Raw genomic sequence first — 24318 nt, forward strand, 5'->3', positions numbered from 1 at the left:
AGAGGGTCCGAATAATATAAATTTCAAGATAAATTAAAAGACTAGAACAATCATTTATCTTCCGGTTCGACATAACTTCATGAATGTATTTGCAGATGAAGCTGTCGTCGATGAACTCCCTCATAAAGAAAGAAACTTAATGATTGAGTTTCAAGTTTCAATCTTTTCATGTTATTCATTCCGCCGGAAGTATCTTTTTTCATATTTTTTTTTCTAGCATCCTGAAGAAGACAACCTCCTCAAAATAAATCAGGCAGCAATCTTGGACAATATAAAATGCTTTTTCAGCTGATTTTCTTCAGAAAATTAGCTTTCAGTCATGGAAAAGATTTCCTTGTAAGTGGATTAGTCCTTCATTTGGATCAAAATGAAATAGGGAATCATTTGGACCGTACTTTTGCTCTATTTACATGGCAAAACATGTCGTTGTCCGAAACATTACATAAGCTACAAGTTAGTACACACAGCGCATTGGCTACCATTAACCCATATCAACAACACTCCACTGCAAGCAGCTTTCTAAGGTGGTTTCTAGTTTTAATGGTTGTTAATATGAAGTACTAGCTACGGTTCGTATTTCATTACAACAGCTTCAAAAATGCCATCAGATCTGAAATTCGGTGAAAACAACGTCGGATCGACAGGGCCGGGCAAACTAAAGGAGACAGTGAAAGCTCCAGATGGACATTGTTGCTGAATTTTCATATTAAAGACCCGAGAATATCTTGAGACGGTTCTTACACCAGTTGATGTCACCCCTCGAATAAGGACCTTTCCATCTTTTTCAATCTCACAGTTGAACTCACCTGCAACAAGGGGTTAGAGAGTTCATTAACAATGAAAAGATACCACCACCTTAATCAGGGAAGTTTCTTAAACTGTTTGCGCCGATGGATACAATTCTGAAGTAAAATCAGAAAACAGGCTCAATCAATAGGAAAAACAAGAACTAAGAGGGCACTCTGATGCCTGCGGCAATTTTGCTTTCTGACTGTTAGTTGGAGAAATTTCGCTTTCTGGGTGCTAGTTGGAGATGTCTGACATACAAGAATTACTGTCAGAGTAAAGCAACAGTTTCTTATATGATAATTGCTTGTCTTTTCTTCATCAAAAACAGTTTCTTATATGATTAGGTCATGGTTTCTAGATGTCGAAAAAAGAATTATAAGGATCTTAGCAAGGCCAATACTGATAGCGTACATTGAGAAGCATCTCCACCTAATACTTACCTAAATATTTCTTTCTCAAACAGACGTCACAAGGGAACATTATAAACTTAATACAGGAACACGGTTGTAAGATTAATATCTTTGTCTATATCATGGACTCCGTCCATTAACCAATAGTGTTCATTAGGAAAATGAACAAGTAACACAGAGAAATTCCCATCTACTAGTTTTTAATTGCTGTCGAAATGGTATCTTATCATCAATTAAACAATTATTGGCAGTGCAAACATTAAATGCACGACAATAAATTCATAACAGACTCATCCGAACCCCATAGCCGCAAGCAGCGACATGCAGCATAATGCACTAGCCTAGCCAAGCCAAGCCAAATTCCTCGCATTCTGCATGCTTCCAACTCTATATACTCAAGGAAAATTTTCCTCATTTTAGCATAAACTTTTACATGAGACAAGATGAGTATTTCATTGAATGCAATATGACAAATTCCTGAGTTAAAGATCAGTGGAAGAAAAAAAAATCAGCAATATAAGATGTTACGTCGCTACTAGCACAAATATCTGAGGCTCAATTAAGTTGCAAGGCCTTATTCATCTAGTAGAGCAAAATCAGTCAAAGGGAAACCATGTGGCACTGGCCAACGCACAAGCTCCATGAATTAATCCTGTTTACGATCCGTCTACAGTGTGGACATTGTACTATAACTAATTGTAACATTAGTTTGAAATAAACTAATTTCCAGGATCTTCACAGATTAAGAATTTAAGCAGATTAGACATTCAAATAGATAATAAAAAAGAAACAAGTTAAAGATAAGGTAACAAACCAGGATCTTTCTTGACTCCAGGTAGAGCAATACGAAAATAGTATGCAGATGAGCTAACACCAATATCAACCACTCCAACAGGAGGTCCAGTTGCCCCTTTGCATGCTGTTCCAGTCAAGACAACAGGGGCCCCCGAGGTAGATTCTTCCAAGTGGGGAAGAGGGAGAAGGGACATCATGCAAGGCCCGTCTAAATCACTGGTCATTGAATCAGAACGGGGCCTTTTTTTCACATTGCCTTCCATCTTCATCATCGACGTACCATTTTCAGCAGTGTCTTCCTCTTTCTCCTTGGAACGCTTCCAAATTATTCTCTTAACCTTCTTTTCAGGATTAAGGCATTCCATTTTTGACATTTACTAACTTTCCATGTATAATGTCTTCACCAGAAGCATACCATAAGCCTTCAAAGTTTATCCAACTTATTCTGCCAACAATAAAAGCAAGAAGAACTCAGGTAGGAAAAAGGCCAAAAAGACCAACTACCAAAAAAAATTGAAAATGGAAAAAGGAAAGAACTCTAGGGCATGAAAAAAATTCAGATAAATACCATAATCTGTATGTTATAGTACTTCATATAATCTATAAACAAGTCTATTACAGAATGGGCAAATACTGAGGAAAAATGCTTCTAGTATCTATCCTATGGTTATATTATACCCACTGTTAAGAGGTCAATAAAATAAAGAAAAGAGAGTTTAAAGACACATGTAACATGAACTGAACCTTAGGTGCCGTTTGGACATGGTTTGAAACCCCAAATCATGCCTTTTTGGATTATTTGGGATTTCATCCCATGGTTTGAAACCATGAGATGAAATCGCATGTCCAAACGCTGATTTCAAACCATGGTTTCAAATCGCATGTCCAAACGCCTAATTAACGTAAGCAAGCTACTCAATTTAAAGCATTAACTGAACCTCCAGGATCAACAGATGTTCAACAAAGCCATTAAACCACTGAATGTAAGCAAGCAGCTAAGTGTAAAGCATTAACCAAAACCTCCCAAGCTGATATCAACCTTACTAGTAGGTGAAAACATAAATTTAGACGAACTGGATAACTAAATGAGCTCATGACGTCTTAATAGCCATAGAGTATAGCACTACTATCATAGGAAACCGTTTTCCTCTGCTCAATCCACATCCAAAACTGGAACCACCTCCAGTATGTATGGGCCCAAGACCAGTTAGGTCAAAAACCAGTCTAGCGTGTCAAAATAAAGAACCAGATTACATCATTCATTTGTGACGTTAACTAAAACAGCTTTCATCAACTAGCCATTGCTGCAAAGCATGGCCCAATTCTGGAAGCTACTAAAACAGCTTTCATCAACTAGCCATTGCTGCAAAGCATGGCCCAATTCTGGAAGCTATGTCAAATTTCCCTATCATCAACCAATTTCTCAAAGGCATTCAAAGGAACACATTTAGCTAAAGAAATGTAACACATTAATATGTTTAACCAACATATTGTACATAGAATTATAAGAACAGAAGTAGAAAAAGAAAAGACTTCTCGTTTGTCGGTCACATCACATCAGGTATTACTATTAGTTAGTTTTTCCAAACAAGGGTTGGTCACAAAATGTTATTTTCTTCACTTGATTGCTAACATAATGATCAACTGCAAATTTCATCCTTAAACTAGCATTGCAAAACTTTGGATCAAATGATTATGCAGAAAGGGCAAAGAGAGGAATCAGAAATGATGAACATGTTCAGTTACTTTAGCTTCTCTTTTTTTCCTTTTCCGAATTAAGCAATAATATTAGCTAGAATAACACAGCCTAAACAATTTCATTGCAAATAAAGAAACCAACTAAAATGCAAACTGATCCACATTTGGAGAAAACTTCAGACTTTTATGCTTCCAAAAAAAAAAAAAATTGAGATTCTTGGAGCTTTTTCTCAACCTGGATACTTGAAAAAGCTTCATTAGCCATTCAAAATAAGTTTAACTTGATAATTGAATTTACATACCTTTTTTTGAAAATTTCAAAATGAGAAAGAGCATAAATTGCGTACAACCAGCTAAACAGAATTCAACTCAGTAAATGAACTGCACACAAAAAAAAAAAATCTTGCAACAGGAGAGTTGTTTACAGAAATCTAAAACATAGAAAAAATATACCATCTTTAAAGTCAAAAAGGAAAAGGAAAAAAAAAAAAAAAACAAAGATCTTAACCAAGTTTGATTATGAATTCTGAGGAAAACAGCAAGGTCTGAGCCCTATCCTCTAACACTAGAAAAGATTCAAACTTTATTTTCAGCAGTTCTATTTCTTGAAATGGCTAATTGGGTTCTCCTAATTTCAGACTGATCAAGTAAGTATACCTAAAGATAAAATTGAAAACAGAAAAAATGGACAAACCCAGAATCAAACTCCTCTTCAATCTTCAAGAACTTGGCCCTTAACCATTAACCCTTTTCTTAATCTTGATGTTCTTTAATGGAGTACATGGAAGATTAGGACACCGGAACGGTGAATACATTAGGGACTACGTGTCAATTAGAGAAACATCCTCCCAAATTTTATTTTTTATTAAAGAAGTGTCTATTTGGATCAAATGTACAAATAAGACCCTCGAGTACTAAAAATGCTAAGGGGTAACTAAAAGGGCAAAATTTAAGAATTAAAAAATACATACTTCATCCGTCCTAAAATACATGTCACTTTTCTTTTTTCAAGAGTCAAATTATATGGCTTTGACCAATATTTTAAGACGTATATTTTCGTCATATTAATATGAGAAGAATTCTCGTTTATAATACTTTTCCAACAATTTTTCAATATCTCAATTTCAACTTTAAAATATTAAATTAATCTAATCTAATTTAGCTCCGAAAATTAAATAAATTAACTCTTATAAAGTAGAAAGTATGACAATTATTTTGGGATGGAAGAGTACAATACTGATCTATACGACAAGGCAGTAGGTTAGCAAAATTCAAGAGTAAATGTAAAGTATTAATGCTCTTTCACATAATTATGAATGAAAGATATGTATTATGTTTACTACTTACTGCTAGTTTGTATTCGGCAACTATTTAGATATTCAATGTTTCCTTGTTTGTATATTGCCCGCTATTTAAATTAACGTTCAATCCTAGTTTGTATATTGGCCACTATTTGAATTACAATTCAATCCAACTAAAATTTGAATATTCATTGAATTTATTTAAATAGTCATCCTAAGTTTTCATTTTTGAATTAAGGCATATACGATTTTAAAGTGAATATATTACAATATAATTATGTTCTTCAAAGTTGTCATTTTAGCAAAAAAAGTATAAGCGTATTCTTTATTGTGTGTTCCGGTATTGGATCCTCATATTATGTTATTCAATCATGCTTTAATAAGCAGGTCTGAGTGAGTTGGGGATGTTAATTAAGTGATCCATATTGATTGAGAGATCGAGGATTTAGTATTAGATCCTCATATGATGTTATTCAATCATGCTTTAATAAGCAAGTATGAGCGTGTGGGGATGTTAATTAAGTGATCCACATTGATTGAGAGATGATGATTTTTTATATGGTTTGAATAATTTTCATCTCATGAGCTAATTTTAAGATTGAGTTAATGTTGACCATATCAGATATAGTTTTATTGTCAGATATGACTTTATATATCCTTTAACTATGTGGCATCACATCTTTAATATTGTGGAAGATATGACTCGATATTGTGCAAGATATATAGCTAGAATCAAGCTTGTAATTATGTAGGTATTTGTGTATAAGAGCCCGTTTGGATTGGCTTAAAAAAAGTGATTTTTATGTATAAAGTGTTTTTAGAACTTTTAAGTGCTGAAAGTTATTTTTATAAATAAGCAGTTGAGTGTTTGGATAAAAGTGTTTATGCTGAAAATAAGTTGTTGATGTGTTTGGTAAATAAGTGTTGTTATTTTCTGTCAAAATGACTGAAATACCCTTAAAGTTGTTAACACCATAAATAAGTTGATTTAAAGGATTTTTAAACTCTAAAGTTGATTCAAATCAAAAGTAATTTATATTTTAAAATCACTTCCACTATAAAATGTTTATTTAAGTCAATTTTTTATAAATACATGTTACTTAAGGGGGGTGCATGAGCTAAAAGAGACACTTATTTTGGAATGGAGGCAGTAATATCTTCTTGATTTATTTCATTATTGGAAATGTATTTATATTGATTCGTTGTTTCAAGAAAGAGTTGTGTATTAATTATGAGAATATTAATTAAACCATTCTTCTTCCTCCAACAGATATATCCTATGTTAACGGTGAAGAGTGAATTTTGCAAAGGAAAATAGTGGTTCCTGAATTATCAAAATGGAAGCTTGGTCATGCACTATATCGTTGGCTAAATCCAGCAATCAAGAATGGTTTATTACCAATCTTAGACAAGGCTTCAAAACAAAACATTTCGGTAGACTTACAAGATTTAATGATACGTTTTGGCACTGATAACATTTTTGGACTTGCAATAGGGAAAAGTTTGAATATTCTCACCATTGAACTTCATGATGATAATTCAATTGCACTTGCAATGGATACAACTCTAAAATCAGTTTTCAAAAGATTGTTCTACCCCAACTTCATATGAAAATTTATGAGATTTTTGTCCATTGGATCAGAAAAAAGTCTAAAGAAGAGCCTCCACATTTTGAACAATTACATAATTGAAGCACTGGATGAACGTGCAAGTAGAACAAAAACTTCTAATTCTAATAATGATGATCTATTATTGGCATTTATGAAAAAATCGGAAGCAAATGGACATTTTTTGCCTAGGACTGCTATAAAGAGCACAATTTTTTTAATAAGTTAGGATCAACATGACTTAAAAAAGGGTAATACAATTCATATTTCAAAGATGGAGAATTTGACACAAAATAAAAGTGCTAATACAATCGAAAGCACTCCACTATAAATACAAGAAGTGGAAAATATTCATATAATACAAGCATCAAGCATTAGAAATGTCATTAGCAATCATATCATGAAAACCCATCCAATAGACATCATTTTGTTCTCCTACATCTTCGACATCTACATTGTTAGCTCTTGAAGTTGTGCTAATATCATTAGAATCAACCGATGGAATATAGCTCTCATTCTCGGCTGTTTGGAATGCATCATCCACATTGCATTTATTTCTAATATAATTGTGAATGGCCATAGTAGCAAGTACGATGTCCCTTTGTGTGTCAATGTGATAGTATGACATGTCTCTCAAAATAGACCATCTTGCTTTCCAAACGCCAAATGTGCGCTCTACTACATTTCTACAAGAAGAATGTAAATAGTTAAATTTCTCAATGCGTCCTCTTGGCTCTCGCAATTGTCGAGTTGCACCGCGGCGAAATTCAGCTAGGTGATATCTTACATTATTTCCTTTGTATGGAGCCATGCATCCTTTCATGTGTGAATATCCTGCATCAACTAGATAATATTTGTTTCCGCGTGGATGTGGAAAGTTGAGCTCTTCTCTACGAAGGGCCTCAACAAATATACGACTATCGTGAGCTGCTCCTTCCCACCCAACCCATGCAAATGTAAAACACATACTAAAATCAACAACGACGAGAATATTCTGAGTCGGATAACCTTTACGTCCAATTTATGGTATCTCTTGACCTTGCGGTAATCTAGCTTTAACATGTGTGCCATCAATTGCTCCAATACAATCCTACAAGAAGTGAATGTAAAATAAGAAACTTGGGATCCATTTTTTTCTCGTTGAATTCTAAGGGGCAAGAAACTATCATAAAGCTTTTGTTATATAAGGGTAGTAAAGATACAATGCAGAATAACAAATTATCATAAACGGGTTACTTACTTTAAAGAAAGGGAGATATCTTTGTTTACATAGCTTGTGAGCATCACAACCATCATTATAATTTGGATGTGGTTGAATGATATCTCTTGCAAGCTTACAAACGGCCTTTAAAACACTATGAAAGTGTCTATGAATTGTCTCTCCAAAATGTTGAAAGATAGCTTGTATCATTCGATTTCCAACTCCATGTGCACAAGTCATCAAGAATATGCCTAACATTTCATGTATAGACATTCCACGAGTGGGTTTAAGCGCATATTTATCAGTTAGGTCATTGGATAGATCAATGAACACCGCCTTCTTCATTCGGAAATTTTCATAACAACGAGTCTCATTTTCTCGTAATATCTCTTGAATAAACTCATTTCCAGAGCGCATTGATGTACGACAAGGTTCTTTGCATAGGTATTTTTCACAATACATCAAAATGTATTTACCTGTTATATGACATAAAGCCATCCGCTCCTTCTCATCTTGCTCTCTCCGAATCTCTTTTATTTCTTGATCTTCGTCATCTAACAAATCACTTAAATGAGGAGATACCACATTGCTAATATCCCAACTCTCCATTTAACTGAAAATGGAAATGACTCAAATTAGTAAAGAATGAAAGTTTTTCCAAGAACCCAAATTCAAGATTTTTTAGAAACTCCATTGTTTCAATACACTCCTATCTATCTTCAGAAAATCACATTGTAAATCTCAAATTACTATTCCATCAAAGAAAAACAACCACGGCAATACATAAAGTTCCCACATTCATCAAAGCCAACACAACAACAATAACCATAAGGTCTAAGGATACAACCACAACGTCAACACAACATTAACAATACATAAAGTTTACACGTACAACCATAAGATTTAGGGATACAACCGCAATGTCTAAATAAGAAGCAATAAGTAAAGTTTACACGCACAACCATAATGTTCGAACATTAAACAATAAAAAAAATTAACCATAGCAACGCAATCATCCCATTTTCTCAAGGTGTAATTGATAGTTATACTCCAACCAAGATTTCCGAGCTTCATCAATTTCCATCTTAAGAAACAATTGACGTACATCATTCTTAAGAAACATGTTGCAAACATAGTTGTACTTTCCACTCCCAGCAGGAATATAAGAATTTTTTCCAACATATTCATACACTTATCGATGACGGGATCATCTACCAAAGGGGATGTAGCAGTGCTTTTACTAGACATAAACTCCACTAGAGAGTGTATATCCTCTCTCATTGATGCCGCACCAGATTTTGCCTTATTTTTTTTTACTTGAGTGCTAGTGCCAATATCATCAATTGAACCTCGTCTTTTAAGTGAAGGCTTAGGAAACATAATAGAATCCACATTCTGTATATCATCACTTTCATCGTTCCCTTCATCACTAGGATTGATAAAGTGTTCTTTGTCATAGCCACCAATATTATTTGTTCCTTCTTCATCAAGATCTACTCCAATGCCAGACATTTGTTCTTGATTCGCTGCACATGCTCTTTCTCCAGTAGCAACAATATCAGAAAACAACGCATCATAGCGATACCATATAAGTGAAAGATCTATTTTCCTGAACTTATTGTATCGATCATCCTCCTGTAACAAAAAATTCAAAACTACTTTAAACTAACCAAGAAATTTAGCAATGAAAGAAAAAAGAAAGACATAGAAAAATGTGAGAGATGTACCTTAATTTTTCGCTCCCACCAATCATCATCTGCCATAATTGTATTTTTCGTGGCATCCCATCCTAAACCTGTCTTCCCTCTCATCAACTTCTTAAAAAGAATCCAATCTTTTTTCATGTTATCCCAATGATTTTTCATTTATTTTTATCATAGTTTCTTCCCGTGGCTCTATTGAATTCTTCAACAGCATTATTCCATCCATCTCTATTTAAATGAGTGTGTGGTCTACGTCCTTGTCTAATCTCATTTTCACACAAATCTATAAATTTAATGTTGGCATCATCATCCCACTTAGCATTACTTCGTGCTTTACTAGTTTCTGGCATGATTGAATGTAAACAATCTGAAGAAAGGAGAAATAAACGTTCATGAACTCTGCAACATCATAATGTTGGCAGCCCAATAACTAAACACACAGCCACAATTCCGTAGTCACAGCTTTTTGTACACATACCAAAATAGAGAGATAATAAAGAAGAAGTGGAAGCATAAAAAATATTTGATTATTTGAATGTACCAAGAGTGGAGAAAAAGTGAAAACAAAATTTTAAGTATTTCTAAATACAACTTCAAGTCGGCCAATATGTGAAAAATTTGGGCAACAACGAGCAATAGTAATAGAATAGACTAAAAGCAGCATCAATTAATTAATTAAATGAGCCAAAAGCCAAAAGAAAAAGTCATATTTAAGCCTAGAAAAAGTCATATTTAAGTCATATTCCAAGTCGCTTTCAACCTCAAACATCGTATCACTTCACTCTAAGAGGCTAGATACCTTCAATTCCCACTGCTCATGGAAATGCCACTGGGACTGCAAGAAGAAACATGTCCTAGATTACTTCCAACTTCATGAACAGCTTTAACATGTTTAAGAAGGTATGCCAATGTTTGCACGAGCCGTGAAAGACTCCATATATGTATCTTACGTGTAACATAAATTGAAGTTTGTCATACAAGAAACAATGATAAGCCAGAGTATGTGCACAAGGAATGCAAAACGCCAATAAAGGAACCAACTAGCAGCACCAGCCAGCAGCCGCAGCAGCAGCAGCAACCAGCAGCCGCAGCAACCAACAGCCGCAGCAACAGCCACCAGCAGCAGCAGCAGCAGCCAGCAGCCAGCACCAGCACGCAGCCAGCACCAGCACCAGCCAGCAGTAGCAACCAGCAGCCGCAGCAGCAGCAGCCCGCAACTGCAGCTAGCAGCTACAGCAGCCAGCACCAGCACGCATCCAGCACCAGCAACAGCAACAGCCGAATTTATATTATATATTGATATAAAAAAATATTATATTAACTTTTCAGTAACCAAGGTGAAGCCCAATCTCACGTGATATGACATTAATATTTTAAAGAAGTATGGCGTGTAACCTCACTAACCAAACCCAACCTACCATATCATCTTTCACCATCCCATCTTCTTACTTAAAATCAAAGCCTTTATTTGCTCTGGCCAAGTTCCTAATCTATTGACTAAAGATGATTAAGTGGTAAGCATTTTCATCTCCACTTGAATCACGTGGAGTTAATAATGGAGCAATGTTGGTTTTTTCTTTCTGGAAAACAAAAATTACGATCTGTTTATATGTTTGGAAAAAAAAATGAAAAGACCTTATTCGTTGCGTGCAAAGTTACAAATTCAAATTAGCAACTAACCTATCAACCTACCAGTCCAGTTCTTCCTCTTTGACTTCTAACAGGTTTTAACCCATTGCTCTTTCTCTTTCATCATCCATGTAATATCAACCTAATCCATCTTATAAAATTTTAAATGAAGGAATAAAGTTAAAGCTAGTATTTCATACTTTCTTATGAAACATGTTGCTTTTGCTAGACCATGATAGTCGAACAACACATACATATCAGAGTAAATATGAGATGACAACAATAATAGTAGAAAGGCTGACAAAGGTATACAACAAGAGTTAGAGAAATAAGTTCAAATGACAATAACAGCCACAACTAATTCAATAACGCGGACTCACGGTTTCCAATCACCGTCCCGTGAGTTCTATACGATAAACATACTAAATGGTCTTTAAGAGCTCTTTTATGAAGTTAAGAAGTGATAACATACCTCAAACAGGAAGCGAACCAGCCCACTCTTGCCCCGACTTATAGGAATCAAACAAATACTACAACCACGAGAGCGAAAGATAAGAGCACATAAATCTGAAGGAGAATCGAATACTACACGAAAAGTAATATATAAGAAAAATAAGGAAGCCTTAAGCATCATTTATTACTCTTATATATTTTGAACTCTTATTAATTAATTTTCTTAAAATCAAATAGGTTTCTTCACTTCTATTTTATGGATTTTCCCTCATAACATTGAAGATCATGGAGAACAAAAAAAAAAAAAAAAAAAACTAAAGAAATAAGAACCCGAAATTCGACTGAAATCTGAAGAACTTAATAAGGATATTGATCAATTCTATAGCTTCGAACTGGGTGGGTGGGCAGGGGGCAATAATGCTCTGAATAGTTATTGCTCTGAATATTAACAAATACTTGTCAAAATTAGTTTTACAAAATTAAGCAAGCCTGAGACCAGAACATGTAAAACCGCAGACACCAAATAGAGTAAAAATCTATTACTAATTCATTTTGGTAACTCCATCACTCACAAAAATTTCGACTAAACTGCAAGAGAATAATGGAGAAAAACTTACCCAGATGAAAAGCTGCGGTGAAAGCAAGAGGATTGCATAGAAGATGACTGAAAGAGGAAAAAAATCATATTTTTAGGGCTTTGGTGAGAGACTGCGTTGTTTGTAAAAGATGATGAAACGAGGAAGAGATCGTCACTTTTAGGGCTTTAGGTGAGAGGGTAGTGTGGGAATTAGAATAAAATATAAGGGATGCAAAAGTAATTTTATTTGGTCAACGGAAATGGCTTTTAAGCCCCCCAAAAAAAAGTTAGGAATCCCAACTTCTCATAAATGGCTGACTTTAAGCACTTTGTGGCTTATTTTAAGCACTTTAAATTTGTACCCAAACACTAAAATAAGCTAAAAAGGGCTTATAAGTTGGTTCCAAATCGCTCTAAATAGTCTCTAGTTCATGAATTGTAGATCACAACATATATGGAACATTTTTCAATCTCTTCTGATTTATCAATATTTATCATGGTATCAGAGCCTAATTTATTATTTTTTTTAACTGAAATTGTTCAATTTCTTATACTTTGTTGCTATTTGATTTCTATCATCAAGTTATCTTTTCTCTCTACCCAATGGAGTCACATTCTCATGATATTTTGTCTACCAAATTTGATGGAAAAAACGATTTTATGTGGGAATTTTCTTTTCGTATCTTTGTTCAAGGGAAAAGCTTGCTTGAAATGTTAGATTGATTAACAACTAAGCCATACAAAGATAAGGAAAAACAAGTTTGGCATGCTAACAATGCTCGTGTCATTTCGTGGATCCTCAATTCCATACACGCAGATGTTGCACTCTCATGAGATGAAATCAACATTTGGACACGCGATTTCATCTCATGATTGCATGATTTTGGATTCCAAATCATGATTTCAAATTTTTTAAAATGTAAAATTTGACCCATAAGTTTATTTGTTAAAATAGATTTATAAGTTCGTATATATATTTACCAATCATGTTTACCAACCATTTATATCAAATATTAAAATATCTACAAGTTGGTAGTATATTTATAACAAATTTACTCTTACCAACTATGTGAGAGGATTATATTAAAGAGTAGTTATACTACAACTCATGTTCAATCTTCCATTTTATTGAACTAAAATTTGATCAATTGATGTTGTATTTTTTAGAAAGGCGTTCTAGACTTCTAGTAGCATATTTATTTTGTTATGAACTATGACTTGCTCTTTTGATAAGATTGTATAAGAATTGGGAAAATTTTGATGGTTTTCACAACTTATGGGTTTTTATATCTATTAAAAAAAATACAACTTAAGAAATCTAAATTGCATATCCAAACAAAATTTCAACTTCAAATCATCATGATTTTATCTCATGATTTCAAATCATGTCCAAACGGCTCCTTAGTCTGCGTCTGTTCAATCTGGCATTGGAGATGTTGAAGCATCTCGAAAAGGTATATGCTAAATGTAACCATCTTAATGCAATCTTCAAAATGAAGAACCTTGGTAGGTTAACATATTTTTTGGGTTTGGAAGCTGAATATTTGCAGGATGGTATCATGCTCAGCCAAAGGAAATATGTGGAAGATCTTGTTACACAAGCACTTAGTGATCATAAAGTAGCAAAACCCCCACGGAGATCTATGTGAAATACAAAAATGACGATCAACGCTATACTAGAGGCTCATTGGTTGTCTAATTTATTTGACAATAACAAGACCAGACATCTCTTATCCAGTTCAAGTCTTGAGTCAATTTGTTGCAAATCCATCCCAACATCAAATTTCTGCTCTCGTCAGGATCATTCGCTATGTTCGGTGTACAATCATTCGAGGTCTATTCTTTCATTCATCATCGTCTCTGAACCTCGAAGGATGTGCATATGCAAATTGGACAGGATGCCAAATTCTCAGAAGTCTACAATAGGATGGTACATGTTGATCGGATCATCACTTGTCTAATGGAAGTGTAAGAAACAGTCAAGAATCTCAAAATCGTCAACGGCGGTAGAATATAGATCAATTTCAGCTACTCGCGTTAAAATTGTATGGATACGTCGTTGTTGGCAGAACTTCATATTCATGTCGATCGCGCCACTACGTTACATGCTGACAATGCAAGTGCAATACAGATAGCAACAACTCCGGTCCGCCACGAAAATACAAAGCACATCGAAGTGGACTGTCATTATATTCGTGAACTTGTTGTTGATCAAGTCATCAGTCTTCAACATATCACTTCACATGATCAATTGACAGATTTGTTCACAAAAGCTATGACAAGGAGTCGGCACCAATTCCTATTATCCAAATTAATGCTTCTTGATATGTAGCATAAATTTGAGAGAGGGGGGGGGGGGGGGTTGTTGACCATATCAGATACCATATTAGATATGGTTTTATTTTCAGATATGATTTTATATATTCTTTAATTATGCAGAATCACATCCTTAATATTGTAGAAGATATGACTCGATATTGTGCAAGATATACATCTAGAATTATGCCTGTAACTATGTAGGTATTTGTGTATAAATAGTCTATAGTTCATGAATTATAGATCACAAAATATATAGAACACTTAGCAATCTCTTATGATTCTTGATTTATCAATAGCTATCAGTTAAAGTCAATGATTATTTCTTATCGAAAGCAATTAACAAACGATGTCGCGTATGACTAATAACAAATGAGGTTTTCTTTTTCGAGAGCCTCGTTGAAAGGAAAGCAAATGAAGAGACGATGAATCAAACCTTTGAAAGAGTAGTAGTTATTTGATATTTGGAGAGACAATATTGAGAACGGTCATGAGCAATTCAAATGTTGAAATTCCCGAGGATATGAAAATGGAATTAGTGATCAAGAAAGGAGAAACAACAAAGCACCTTGACCAAAAGAAGTGAATTTAAAACAGAAAAAGAACACCAAAGATCCAGATTGGATTCCGACATAATACTCCTTAATTAGCAATCCCCACACATAACTCCTTGAGATGCATGGAAAGACACAATGGGATCTTCTGTCTTCCTGCACATATAGCTTTTGTCTTGTTCCCTTATGTTTGGACATATGACCAGTTTAACATATCTTTCCAAAATCAGATGTTAAGGATAGAGCTAGCTTGTTGGAAACTATGAAAATCAGTTATACATATCATGGTTGTTTGGTAGCTGGCTAGAGTTATGTAGCTATTATTAATGCCGATTTCAATTATTAATTCCTATATAATATAAATTGGCTCATAATTGTTTTATTCATGTGGGATTGTAAATTAATAATCAAATATATATATATATATATATATATATATATATATATATATATATATATATATATATATATATATGTGGTATATTGAATTTTATACGAAGAGGCTAAAAAATTATCAAACATGATGTTAGTTATGCTAGCTTTAATACATGAACAATTCTCTTTCCAACCAACAATCAAAACAACTATTTAGTTTTATATCCAAGTAAAGTTTATGTATATACATAAAGAGAAACACCTCTGTTAAGCAATAAAACTTGCCTCTTTTAGTAGTTTATTTGCTTAGACCGTCTAGGTAGCTTTAATTCATTTCCTCATATTTTTTTTTGGTTCTCCCCACAAAGAGAAACCATACCATAGGTTAATTTAAAAAAGATAAATCACATAGCAAGTTTTTTATTAAAAAAAAAAAAAAGGGAAAAAGAGACTGTGTAGAGAGAGAGGAATTAAAAGCAAAGTTGGACTCGTCAAAGGCCAATCATTGGGAATGTTTCTTAACTAACGCTCACATTGCTTTAGGCAGAGAGAGAGAGAGGGGACCTTTGAAGATCGAGCTGCTTTCACCATTCTGCAAACTTATAACTACCATTAGTACATAGTAGTAGTAATAGTAGTAGAAGAAGAAATTAAAAGCCGTGATCTGGATCTCGATCATAGCACATTTCTTGTTTGTTAGTTTTCCTTGAACCCTTTAATTTGCCTTGCGATCTACTGATTCTTTTAATAAAGCAAAGCAAGACCAAAAAAGAAAGCAGATCATTCCCATCACCAAGATTCACTTTGTTGTTTATTCCCTTATTCCCCCTACTTTTATTCACATATATATAAGTTGCCTCTCTTGCTATGTCTTTCATCCATTGTTATTCGTTTGTGCCGTTTTCCAGTGTACACATTCCTAACTGTATCATCAATATAATATATCATATATATCCTTTTTTCTCTTTGTTGCTTGTCCCTCCATTTGCTTAGCCACTCCATCAATCACCATGAACATGGAGGTTTGTACTAGGATATTTTTTCCTTTGGTCACAATAAAACTTCTGGCTGTTCCCTTAACATATTGTACTCTTGAAATTATGAGAGTTCAAAAATTACTATAATGTTCATTGAATTTTTAGTGTTTTCCGCACATATATCCATATTCTTATGTCGAAAATACTAGGTTCAATTAAAACTAGTGAATATGGACTAGGTGCGCCGTCCGAATACGCCTTTGGTCCATGTTCTTAACTAATGATGATTAGGGAGGTTTTAGATTTCCTGCTGTTTTTGTTTATGACCACACATTGTACTCTTGTTTTGCCACCCCTGACAAATTAGCTAGCTGGTTCTTTGTTTGTAGCAATAAATAATTAACTACTACTTTGAAATGAATAATCTGAGTTTATTATTTTCTTTATGGCAGACAGTTGAATTGAAGGTAGAGATGGTAGGAATACATGAGAAAAGACTGCGCAAATGCCTGTCAAAATTAAAAGGTAATCATTAGTTATTCAGTTAATTAATTCTCTCTTCAAATTTCCTACAAGGCAAATAAATAAATTGATTCTGATATTTTTGTGGGGAAAAAAATGACTACAGGAATAGAGAAAGTGGAAGTGGACGGGAACAGTCAAAAAGTGGTGGTGACAGGGTATGCACACAGGAACAGAATACTAAAAGCAATAAGGAGGGCTGGTCTAAAAGCAGAATTCTGGTCTGCTCAAAATGAGCTCCTTCAAGCTTACGCTGCATCTGCTTCTCACTCTTCTTTCAGATTTAACAACTTCTCCTTCTTCTAGCTTTACACACTTGAATACTACTGTTTAATTTGTTCTTCTTGAATACCATTTTTTTTTTTTTGTTCCTTTCCTGCTTTTAGGAAGCTGTATACAAAGAATGAAATGGAAGAGTTTTGGATTTAGTTTGATACATAGTGTTTGTTACATTAAGTCCAACTTTATGAGCGATGATAGATTCGTTTTCGAGTAATTTATGTAACAGTTGAAGTTATATATACTATCAACTTAATGGTTATTCGGTTGCTTTTTATTGCAATCATATTTAAATCAACCGGTGTCCGGAAGCATTGTTTGTCGAGATTAATTTGGATTCACATTGTAAAAAGCACAGTATGGAATTTTACCATTCATCAAAAGAAACTCTATTTCTAGAGTTCAAACTCAAAATCTCTGAGTTACGATGAAGGATAGCTAACTATTCTACCACATCTCTTGGCGGTAAATGAAAGATGCAACGCAAGAACTTTTCAAAGGTAACTAATCCTAGCAGTACTCTTGTATCATCACACTTAATTTCAAAATTTTGATGAGATCCAAAGCATTTTAAAGTGAATTGCAACATGAGGGATAAATAATTTTTTTCAAAAAGATCTCGAAAGTATGATATGTATATCAAGAAGGTTATCAAGGTTTATATTATTTTAGTAGTAGCCTAGTAGTAATATACAATTACTCCCTCTGTCCCAATTTGTTAACACTTTTTGCTTTTCGAGAATCAAAATTTTTAATTTTAATTGTGTGTTTGAATATAAATTCTCTAAAATTTTCATATTTGAAAACTACGTAAAAAGTAGTACAAGTCACCATAATTAATAACTTAAAAAATTTAAAAGACATATGAAAAAATTACGATCAAAGAACAATTTATTGAACTCTCAAAAATCGAAAAGTGCTAAATAAATTGGGACGGAGGGAGAAGTAATGAAAATACCCCACGTAAAAGCTGTGAATTCCACCATTACTCGATTTCTCCATTCTCATACGTAACTAAAAAAAAAGTTAGAAATAAAAGAAGAGTATGCCAAGACGAAATAGCAATTGGTGGGATTCAATGTGACACAAATATACTACGTGCTAGCAGTACATGGAGCCAAGTCTCTCCCTCAATATATAAAATGATTAATAATTTGTCACGCAAGTAACATATCTTCAAAACTTATTGTAAAGAATTTTATATTAATTCTAGATTATCAATTTAATAGCATAATAATATAACATGTAATATGGGGGAGATTGAGATTAGTAAAACTAACAACGATTGAGAGTCGGAGCAAAAGTCAGCGAAAAGGGAAAGAGTTGCTGATATTTGGGGAAAGCAGTAGAGAGAAATAATGCATCTGAGTGAGGAGGAAGGGATAGAGAATAATAGTTTCGTGGTGACAGGTGGACTTGGCTTTGTAGGGTCGGCACTTTGTATTGAGCTTGTTAGAAGAGGTGCTCGTCTTGTTAAAGCCTTTGATCTTCGTACCCATTCTCCTTTCTCCCCTCTACTCCTTCATCACGGTGTTCATCTCATCCAAGGTAAGGGAATAGTCAACTTTCTTGTTTTGATCTGATTCTTGCTCAAAAATAAAAGTTTCCCTTTTTGCTTCTTCACTTATTTATTTATTGATCAAGTGAATTTTAAGATCGGTTTCATTTGGCGGACTAAACTCTCAATTCCGATCAATATAAGTAATAAAAGGAGATGGGTTGGTGAAAAGATGCCAGCTTTAAGGGATATTGATCTGATTGTTGCTAAAAAAAATGTTTCTTCTCCATTTATTTAGTGATTAAGTGTATAGACAAATGAAGTTGGTAAAATGGATTAGGAATGGTCTCATTTGGCGGACTAAACTCTCAAATAAAGTAATAAATGGACCATGAGAAGAGATGGGTTAGTGAAAAAATGTCAGCTTTAAGGGGTATTGGGATAAAATGAATCTAAATAGAGCAGAACGGATAAAGTCATTCGGAGATAGTCAATCCCAACTTAATTTGGTGAGGTGTAGTTGATTGATTGATTAGAAGGAACTTGTCTGCGTTTGCAAATTGAAGACTACTACTCCCTCTGTCCCACTTTATGGGTGTTTGACTTAGCACAAAGTTTAAGAATGAAAATGAAGTCTTTTGAAACTTGTCGTCTAAAATAAGTTAGATATTTGTGTGGCTACAAGACCATCTCATTAAGGGTAAAATAGGAAATTAAAGTCAAATTGTTATTAAATGTTGAAAGGTTTCATTCTTTTTGGGACTGACTAAAAAGGAAAGAGTGTCATATAAATTTGGATTGAACCGAGGGAGTAGTTTATAGTCCGCTTGTTATGATTGCCAAACCTGATGATACAATAATCACTATTTCACCGAGTCCTGTAGTGTTTTCTGCAGCAGCTCAATTTGCTTGGTTTTCAAATTTCAGGGGATATAACAGACAAACAAGATGTTCAGAAAGCACTACGAGGAGCAGATTGTGTTTTCCATCTTGCTTCCTATGGCATGTCGGGGAAAGAAATGCTCCAATATAGTCGTGTTGATGAGGTTAATATAAATGGAACCTGCCACATTATTGATGCTTGCCTTCACCATCGGATTAAGAGGCTTGTTTATGTGAGCACACCTAATGTTGTTTATGGTGGCAAGGAAATTGTTAATGGCAATGAAAGCCTACCTTATTTCCCTATAGATGACCATGCTGATCCATATGGACGCAGCAAATCCATTGCTGAACAATTAGTCCTAAAGAGCAATGGTCGTCCCTTCAAGTAAGTAATCTTTTCAGGAACATTTTCATTCACAATGCACCCGTAATATTTCCTGTGGATGTATGCTATACAATGTAATAGAAACTAGTAACCCCTCAAGAGCTGTTTGGCTTTTTCAATTCTGTTACCTGGTTCCGGAATCATAACATGATAGTAATGGTATTTCTTTAATTTTTTACTTCTGTATTATGCAATATTTTGGTAAAATATATACAAAAAGGAAAATGCAACATGCTCCAGAGGTGTCTTTTTATTATTAAAAGCACTTTGATATCACTTCCACATATCTTCACTAACTTCCTAATGGATACATCCAGCTTTTAAAATAAATGAAATATGTAGATTTTGTACCCAAACCCCCTACATCTCTGCTTATTTACCTGTGTATAATGTGTGTGTATACAAATATTTATGGTGGTTCACATCTAGAACTGTAGCTTGATGTTTGTATTGACATAATTTATATGGTTGTTTTCACTCTTCTCTGCATGTATGTTCATTGCAAAGTAAGAAGAATGGGAAATGCCTTTACACATGCGCAATTCGTCCAGCTGCTATTTATGGGCCAGGTGAAGAAAGGCACCTGCCGAGGATCATAACTCTTGCAAAGTTAGGTCTGCTTCCCTTTAAAATAGGTTCACCAAATGTGAAATCAGATTGGGTGTACATGGACAATCTTGTATTGGCGCTTTTATTGGCTAGTATGGGACTTTTGGATGACATCCCTGGTAGAGAAGGGCATCCAATTGCTGCTGGTCAGCCTTATTTTATATCAGATGGTAACTACTCCTTCGCTTATATTTGTTGTGTCGGATTGTGAAATCTTGTATTGGACCAAGTAGAGGTTTAATTACTGGTTAAGATTATGTTTTTAGAATTATCCAAAGACTTTAGCATAACTAGTTGCTTATTAGAGTAAAAAAGTTTCTAAAAGGTTGTTACTTACCCCATCACCTTCCTTCATGGTTGATCTTGTATTGCAGGTTCTCCCATCAACAGTTTTGAGTTCCTTCGCCCTTTACTGAAAAGCCTGGATTATGACCTACCAAAGACATCACTAGCTGCCTCTCATGCTCTTCTTCTGGGAAAACTTTTCTGGGCTTTCTACTCCTTGCTGTATCCCTGGTTAAATTGTAGGTGGCTTCCTCAACCTCTGATCCTTCCTGCTGAAGTTTATAAGGTTGGTGCTTCATCTTTGAATCCATTGTTGCTTCTTTTATTCATATGAATAGGCTTCACTGGCTTTTCTGGGAAACTTTCTCAAAATTAGATAGGGATGAATGGTTCTCTTGTTATGGCAATTATCCTGAATGAGTGATCGCTTTCTTCTTTCCCCTGGATCCTTTTTCAGGTTTTTTATTGCCTACATATTTTCCAAGAGTTACATGACGAACTTGAAACTTTGTTGACCTGTTAAAGTGTATAGAGATTAGGGGTGTCAATTGGGCGGGTTAGAATGGGTTGGTATAACAAATGGGTCATGACCCAATCCGCCCAAAGAATACTTGGGTCAAGATGGGTTGAGCAACGGGTTATAACCCAACCCGCCCAACACAGAGGCATCCTTCATTGTGTATACAAGGACATCAACCAGATTTTATTATTAACACAGAACAGGAAATACTTTCGGATTTCCAGTTTTAACTATAATTCTACTCAGTAATTTTTTTGCAGCTTATTTAACCTCTAGCTTTTTTAGGTCTTATTATGCATAAGATATGGTGTTTTATGTATGCTTCTTTTTGACATAATAAATGAACTCTCATGATTTGTCAAAAACCAAAAACAAAACAAAATCAATTGAATGATACTAATAACATTAGCTAGACAAAACTTACATTGTTGAGCCATTATGGTTTTCTAATATCATTTTTTTTGTTTTGATCTCTTAATTTACTCGTCATTCATATAATTCTTTTAGTAGCATTTTTGTCAGAATAAATATACATTTTAAGTGTTGAGGCTTCTAATATGTGAGTTTCATTATTATATAAAACTATTTCCTATGTATGTAATCCTTGGCATATTATACAGTAGTAATTACCATTCTTAGTGAAATTATAAGTTAGAAACTAAGTTACTCTGACTCGCCTATAATGTCGTCAGGTGCGTGTCAAATCCTTCAAAAGTAGCGTATTTTTGGAGGATCTGACACGGGTGCGGCAACACTTTCGAAGAGTCTGAGTAACTTAGGCTAGAAACATGTTGTTGTAATTGGAATATTGTTAGATATTAATAGAATATATAAACTTATCGCACATGTGAAAATTGGGAAGTACACTAAAGACTTCGGTAGCTCCTGAAATCAGTACTATTTCTTTTAATGAGTATAACAGACTTAAGAAGTCCACTAAAAAATAATTTCATATTATTGATAGTTTTATCAAAGAAAATTAAAATTTTTATGAAGCATTTAATAAATCTCCTTTTCCAAATCATATAGCAATAAATTAATCAGTATCAAATTAATAAGGGGACTTCCTGAACATCCAAATGACTTATTTTTGGGACTTGTTAGATGCTTTCTGTCATTGAGCTTTTGGTCCTCGAACTCTATGCCAGATATTATTCATTTGCTTTATGGGCAATTTCAGCCCAGTGGATTGGGTTGTCTCCTAACCCGTTGGGTTAAATCTCTCTAACCCGCTCTTTCCCCGGGTCGAAATGGGTTATACATATTTTGACCCATCTGCTTTTCACTCTTTAACCCAACCTGTTTAATCTTTGGTGGGTTGGGCGGGTTGGGTTCAGAATTGCCACCTCTAATAGAGATAAATCTATTCTCACTGTAGGGCTGGAACAAGGGGGATGGGGTTGGCAGGGACCACAGCGCCCCCTTTACTACTAATACTTCCTCTTAGAGTTTTCATTGACTTTTTTTCCTTTGCTTTCCTTTTAGATTAATAGATAATGATTCCTGTCTTTTCTCGTATTTCAGTTGAACACATACTTTTTGGAGAATGAATTTATTTTTACTAAAAAAACGTACTTACAGTTTCCTTTTCGATTAGATTCTCTCTCATTCCCCAATTCTCTGTTAGCCATTCACTCAGATTTTCCTTCTTTTCTAAGTTTTATAACTTTTAGATTATTGTAATTCTTGCCAATAAATAGTTAATTTACTGTGTTAATTCGCATTAGTTAATTACTCTGTGCAATTTTATTCTAGATGAATGACTTTAAATTACTCATGATACCATAAACCGGTTATATGTATCTTTCCACCTAGTTTTACTTTGTTTATGGCAACTCTTACTATTATCGAATTGATAATAGATCTATTACTCGTGCATATCTACTTAGGCAAATGTCCCAGATTTTTTCCTTTGTCTATGAATCGACTTTATTGGTCAAAAACTGCCCACTGGTTAGATAACCTAACTGTTTTACCTTGCTTGAGACTTGTTCCTTCCAGTCATTTTTTTCCGACTTCTCCCTGTTCACAGCAGATGTTCAAATCTGTCAAGCAATAGTGAACTCTCTGAGGTCATGGACACAACATTTTCCTCTAGAAAGAGGTGGAATTCTAGTTGATATTGGCTTTCTGCTTGTACTAGGTTGGTGTCACTCATTACTTCTCATTCCTAAAAGCAAAGGAGGAGCTTGGATACGTCCCAATGGTGAGTTATAAGGAGGGCATGGCTGCAACCATCGCATATTGGCAAGAAAGAAAAAGGAGGAGTTTGGATGGACCTACAATATGGGCATGGCTGTTTTGTGTGATTGGAGTGTCATCATTGTTTGCTGCTGCATACCTGCCCGATTATGGACCCATTCCCTTTATTAGAGCAGTTCACCTCTTCTTCTTTCCCTCTATGTTGGTATTGAAATTAATGTTTGTTCTAGCGGCTGCTGCACATTTAGGTGAAGGTGTATATGCATGGAATCTTGCAAAAAGAATAGATCCTGCAAATGCAAGAGGGTGGTTTTGGCAAACATTTGCTTTGGGTTTTTTCTCCCTACGATTACTACTGAAGAGAGCTAAAAAGTAGGATTACCATATTTCTTTGTCTGACTTTAACTATGAAGCATGTAGTCGCAATCACATCAAGTTGAGAAATTGTGACCAGTTTCCAATACTTTCCTCAATGTTTTTCTGCTTGTTTTTTTTTTATCTCAGGGTACTATTCTTTATTTTGTATAATATTTGACTGCAATGAGTTCAAATGGACCGACTTGGTCAATAAGGATTCATATTGTTGACCTCAACTTGCTTGGAATTGGCATAATTGTTGTTGTTGGGATTGAGGCGACCATAAGCATACAAGGATTGTCGTGTCGTAATGAAAGAGTAGAGAACCACACGAAGATCTTATTATTAGACAGCTTCCAGGAGGAATTTTTCATACTTCATTACCAGAATG

The 24318-nt window shown here is 34.5% G+C and overlaps 4 protein-coding genes and 1 pseudogene across 4 annotated transcripts; 2 read left to right on the forward strand and 3 right to left on the reverse strand.

Annotated features, from left to right (window-relative positions):
* Positions 1–368: 368 nt before the first annotated feature.
* LOC132628251 (increased DNA methylation 3-like) lies at positions 369–4557 on the reverse strand. Its single transcript, XM_060344019.1, has 3 exons — positions 4387–4557; positions 2014–2439; positions 369–806 (listed from the first exon to the last, which is right to left on the reverse strand). The coding sequence occupies exons 2-3, from the start codon at positions 2366–2368 to the stop codon at positions 565–567; spliced, it is 597 nt and encodes a 198-aa protein (XP_060200002.1). The 5' UTR covers positions 2369–2439; positions 4387–4557; the 3' UTR covers positions 369–564.
* Positions 4558–6967: 2410 nt separating this feature from the next.
* LOC132629171 (uncharacterized) lies at positions 6968–8410 on the reverse strand. The gene is made up of 3 exons (XM_060344899.1): positions 7841–8410; positions 7639–7690; positions 6968–7533 (listed from the first exon to the last, which is right to left on the reverse strand). Exons 1-3 carry the CDS (start codon positions 8408–8410, stop codon positions 6968–6970), a joined length of 1188 nt encoding a protein of 395 aa, XP_060200882.1.
* A 403-nt stretch (positions 8411–8813) lies between these two features.
* LOC132629172 (L10-interacting MYB domain-containing protein-like) lies at positions 8814–10039 on the reverse strand (annotated as a pseudogene).
* Positions 10040–16113: 6074 nt separating this feature from the next.
* LOC132628255 (heavy metal-associated isoprenylated plant protein 28-like) lies at positions 16114–18489 on the forward strand. Its single transcript, XM_060344027.1, has 3 exons — positions 16114–16430; positions 16838–16910; positions 17014–18489. The coding sequence occupies exons 1-3, from the start codon at positions 16419–16421 to the stop codon at positions 17211–17213; spliced, it is 285 nt and encodes a 94-aa protein (XP_060200010.1). The 5' UTR covers positions 16114–16418; the 3' UTR covers positions 17214–18489.
* On the forward strand, positions 18402–24163 carry LOC132628254 (uncharacterized). Its single transcript, XM_060344026.1, has 5 exons — positions 18402–18734; positions 19612–19954; positions 20462–20733; positions 20938–21134; positions 23512–24163. Exons 1-5 carry the CDS (start codon positions 18545–18547, stop codon positions 23944–23946), a joined length of 1437 nt encoding a protein of 478 aa, XP_060200009.1. The 5' UTR covers positions 18402–18544; the 3' UTR covers positions 23947–24163.
* Positions 24164–24318: the final 155 nt, after the last annotated feature.

The sequence above is a fragment of the Lycium barbarum genome, chromosome 2 (genome assembly GCF_019175385.1).
Source record: "Lycium barbarum isolate Lr01 chromosome 2, ASM1917538v2, whole genome shotgun sequence".
In the NCBI taxonomy this organism is placed as follows: domain Eukaryota; kingdom Viridiplantae; phylum Streptophyta; class Magnoliopsida; order Solanales; family Solanaceae; genus Lycium; species Lycium barbarum.

Bases quoted from the DNA above. Each gene is read 5' to 3' on its own strand.
- LOC132628251 (XM_060344019.1), bottom strand. From the start codon at position 2,368: ATGTCAAAAATGGAATGCCTTAATCCTGAAAAGAAGGTTAAGAGAATA. The intron at 807-2,013 runs GTTTGTTACCTT...CCCTTGTTGCAG, and splicing joins TGGAGTCAAGAAAGATCCTG to GTGAGTTCAACTGTGAGATT.
- LOC132629171 (XM_060344899.1), bottom strand. From the start codon at position 8,410: ATGGAGAGTTGGGATATTAGCAATGTGGTATCTCCTCATTTAAGTGAT. The intron at 7,691-7,840 runs GTAAGTAACCCG...CACTTCTTGTAG, and splicing joins GATATCTCCCTTTCTTTAAA to GATTGTATTGGAGCAATTGA. The intron at 7,534-7,638 runs GTCAAGAGATAC...TTGGGTGGGAAG, and splicing joins TAAAGCTAGATTACCGCAAG to GAGCAGCTCACGATAGTCGT.
- LOC132628255 (XM_060344027.1), top strand. The intron at 16,911-17,013 runs GTAATCATTAGT...AAATGACTACAG, and splicing joins ATGCCTGTCAAAATTAAAAG to GAATAGAGAAAGTGGAAGTG.
- LOC132628254 (XM_060344026.1), top strand. From the start codon at position 18,545: ATGCATCTGAGTGAGGAGGAAGGGATAGAGAATAATAGTTTCGTGGTG. The intron at 18,735-19,611 runs GTAAGGGAATAG...TTCAAATTTCAG, and splicing joins CGGTGTTCATCTCATCCAAG to GGGATATAACAGACAAACAA. The intron at 21,135-23,511 runs GTTGGTGCTTCA...TGCTTGTACTAG, and splicing joins TTCCTGCTGAAGTTTATAAG to GTTGGTGTCACTCATTACTT.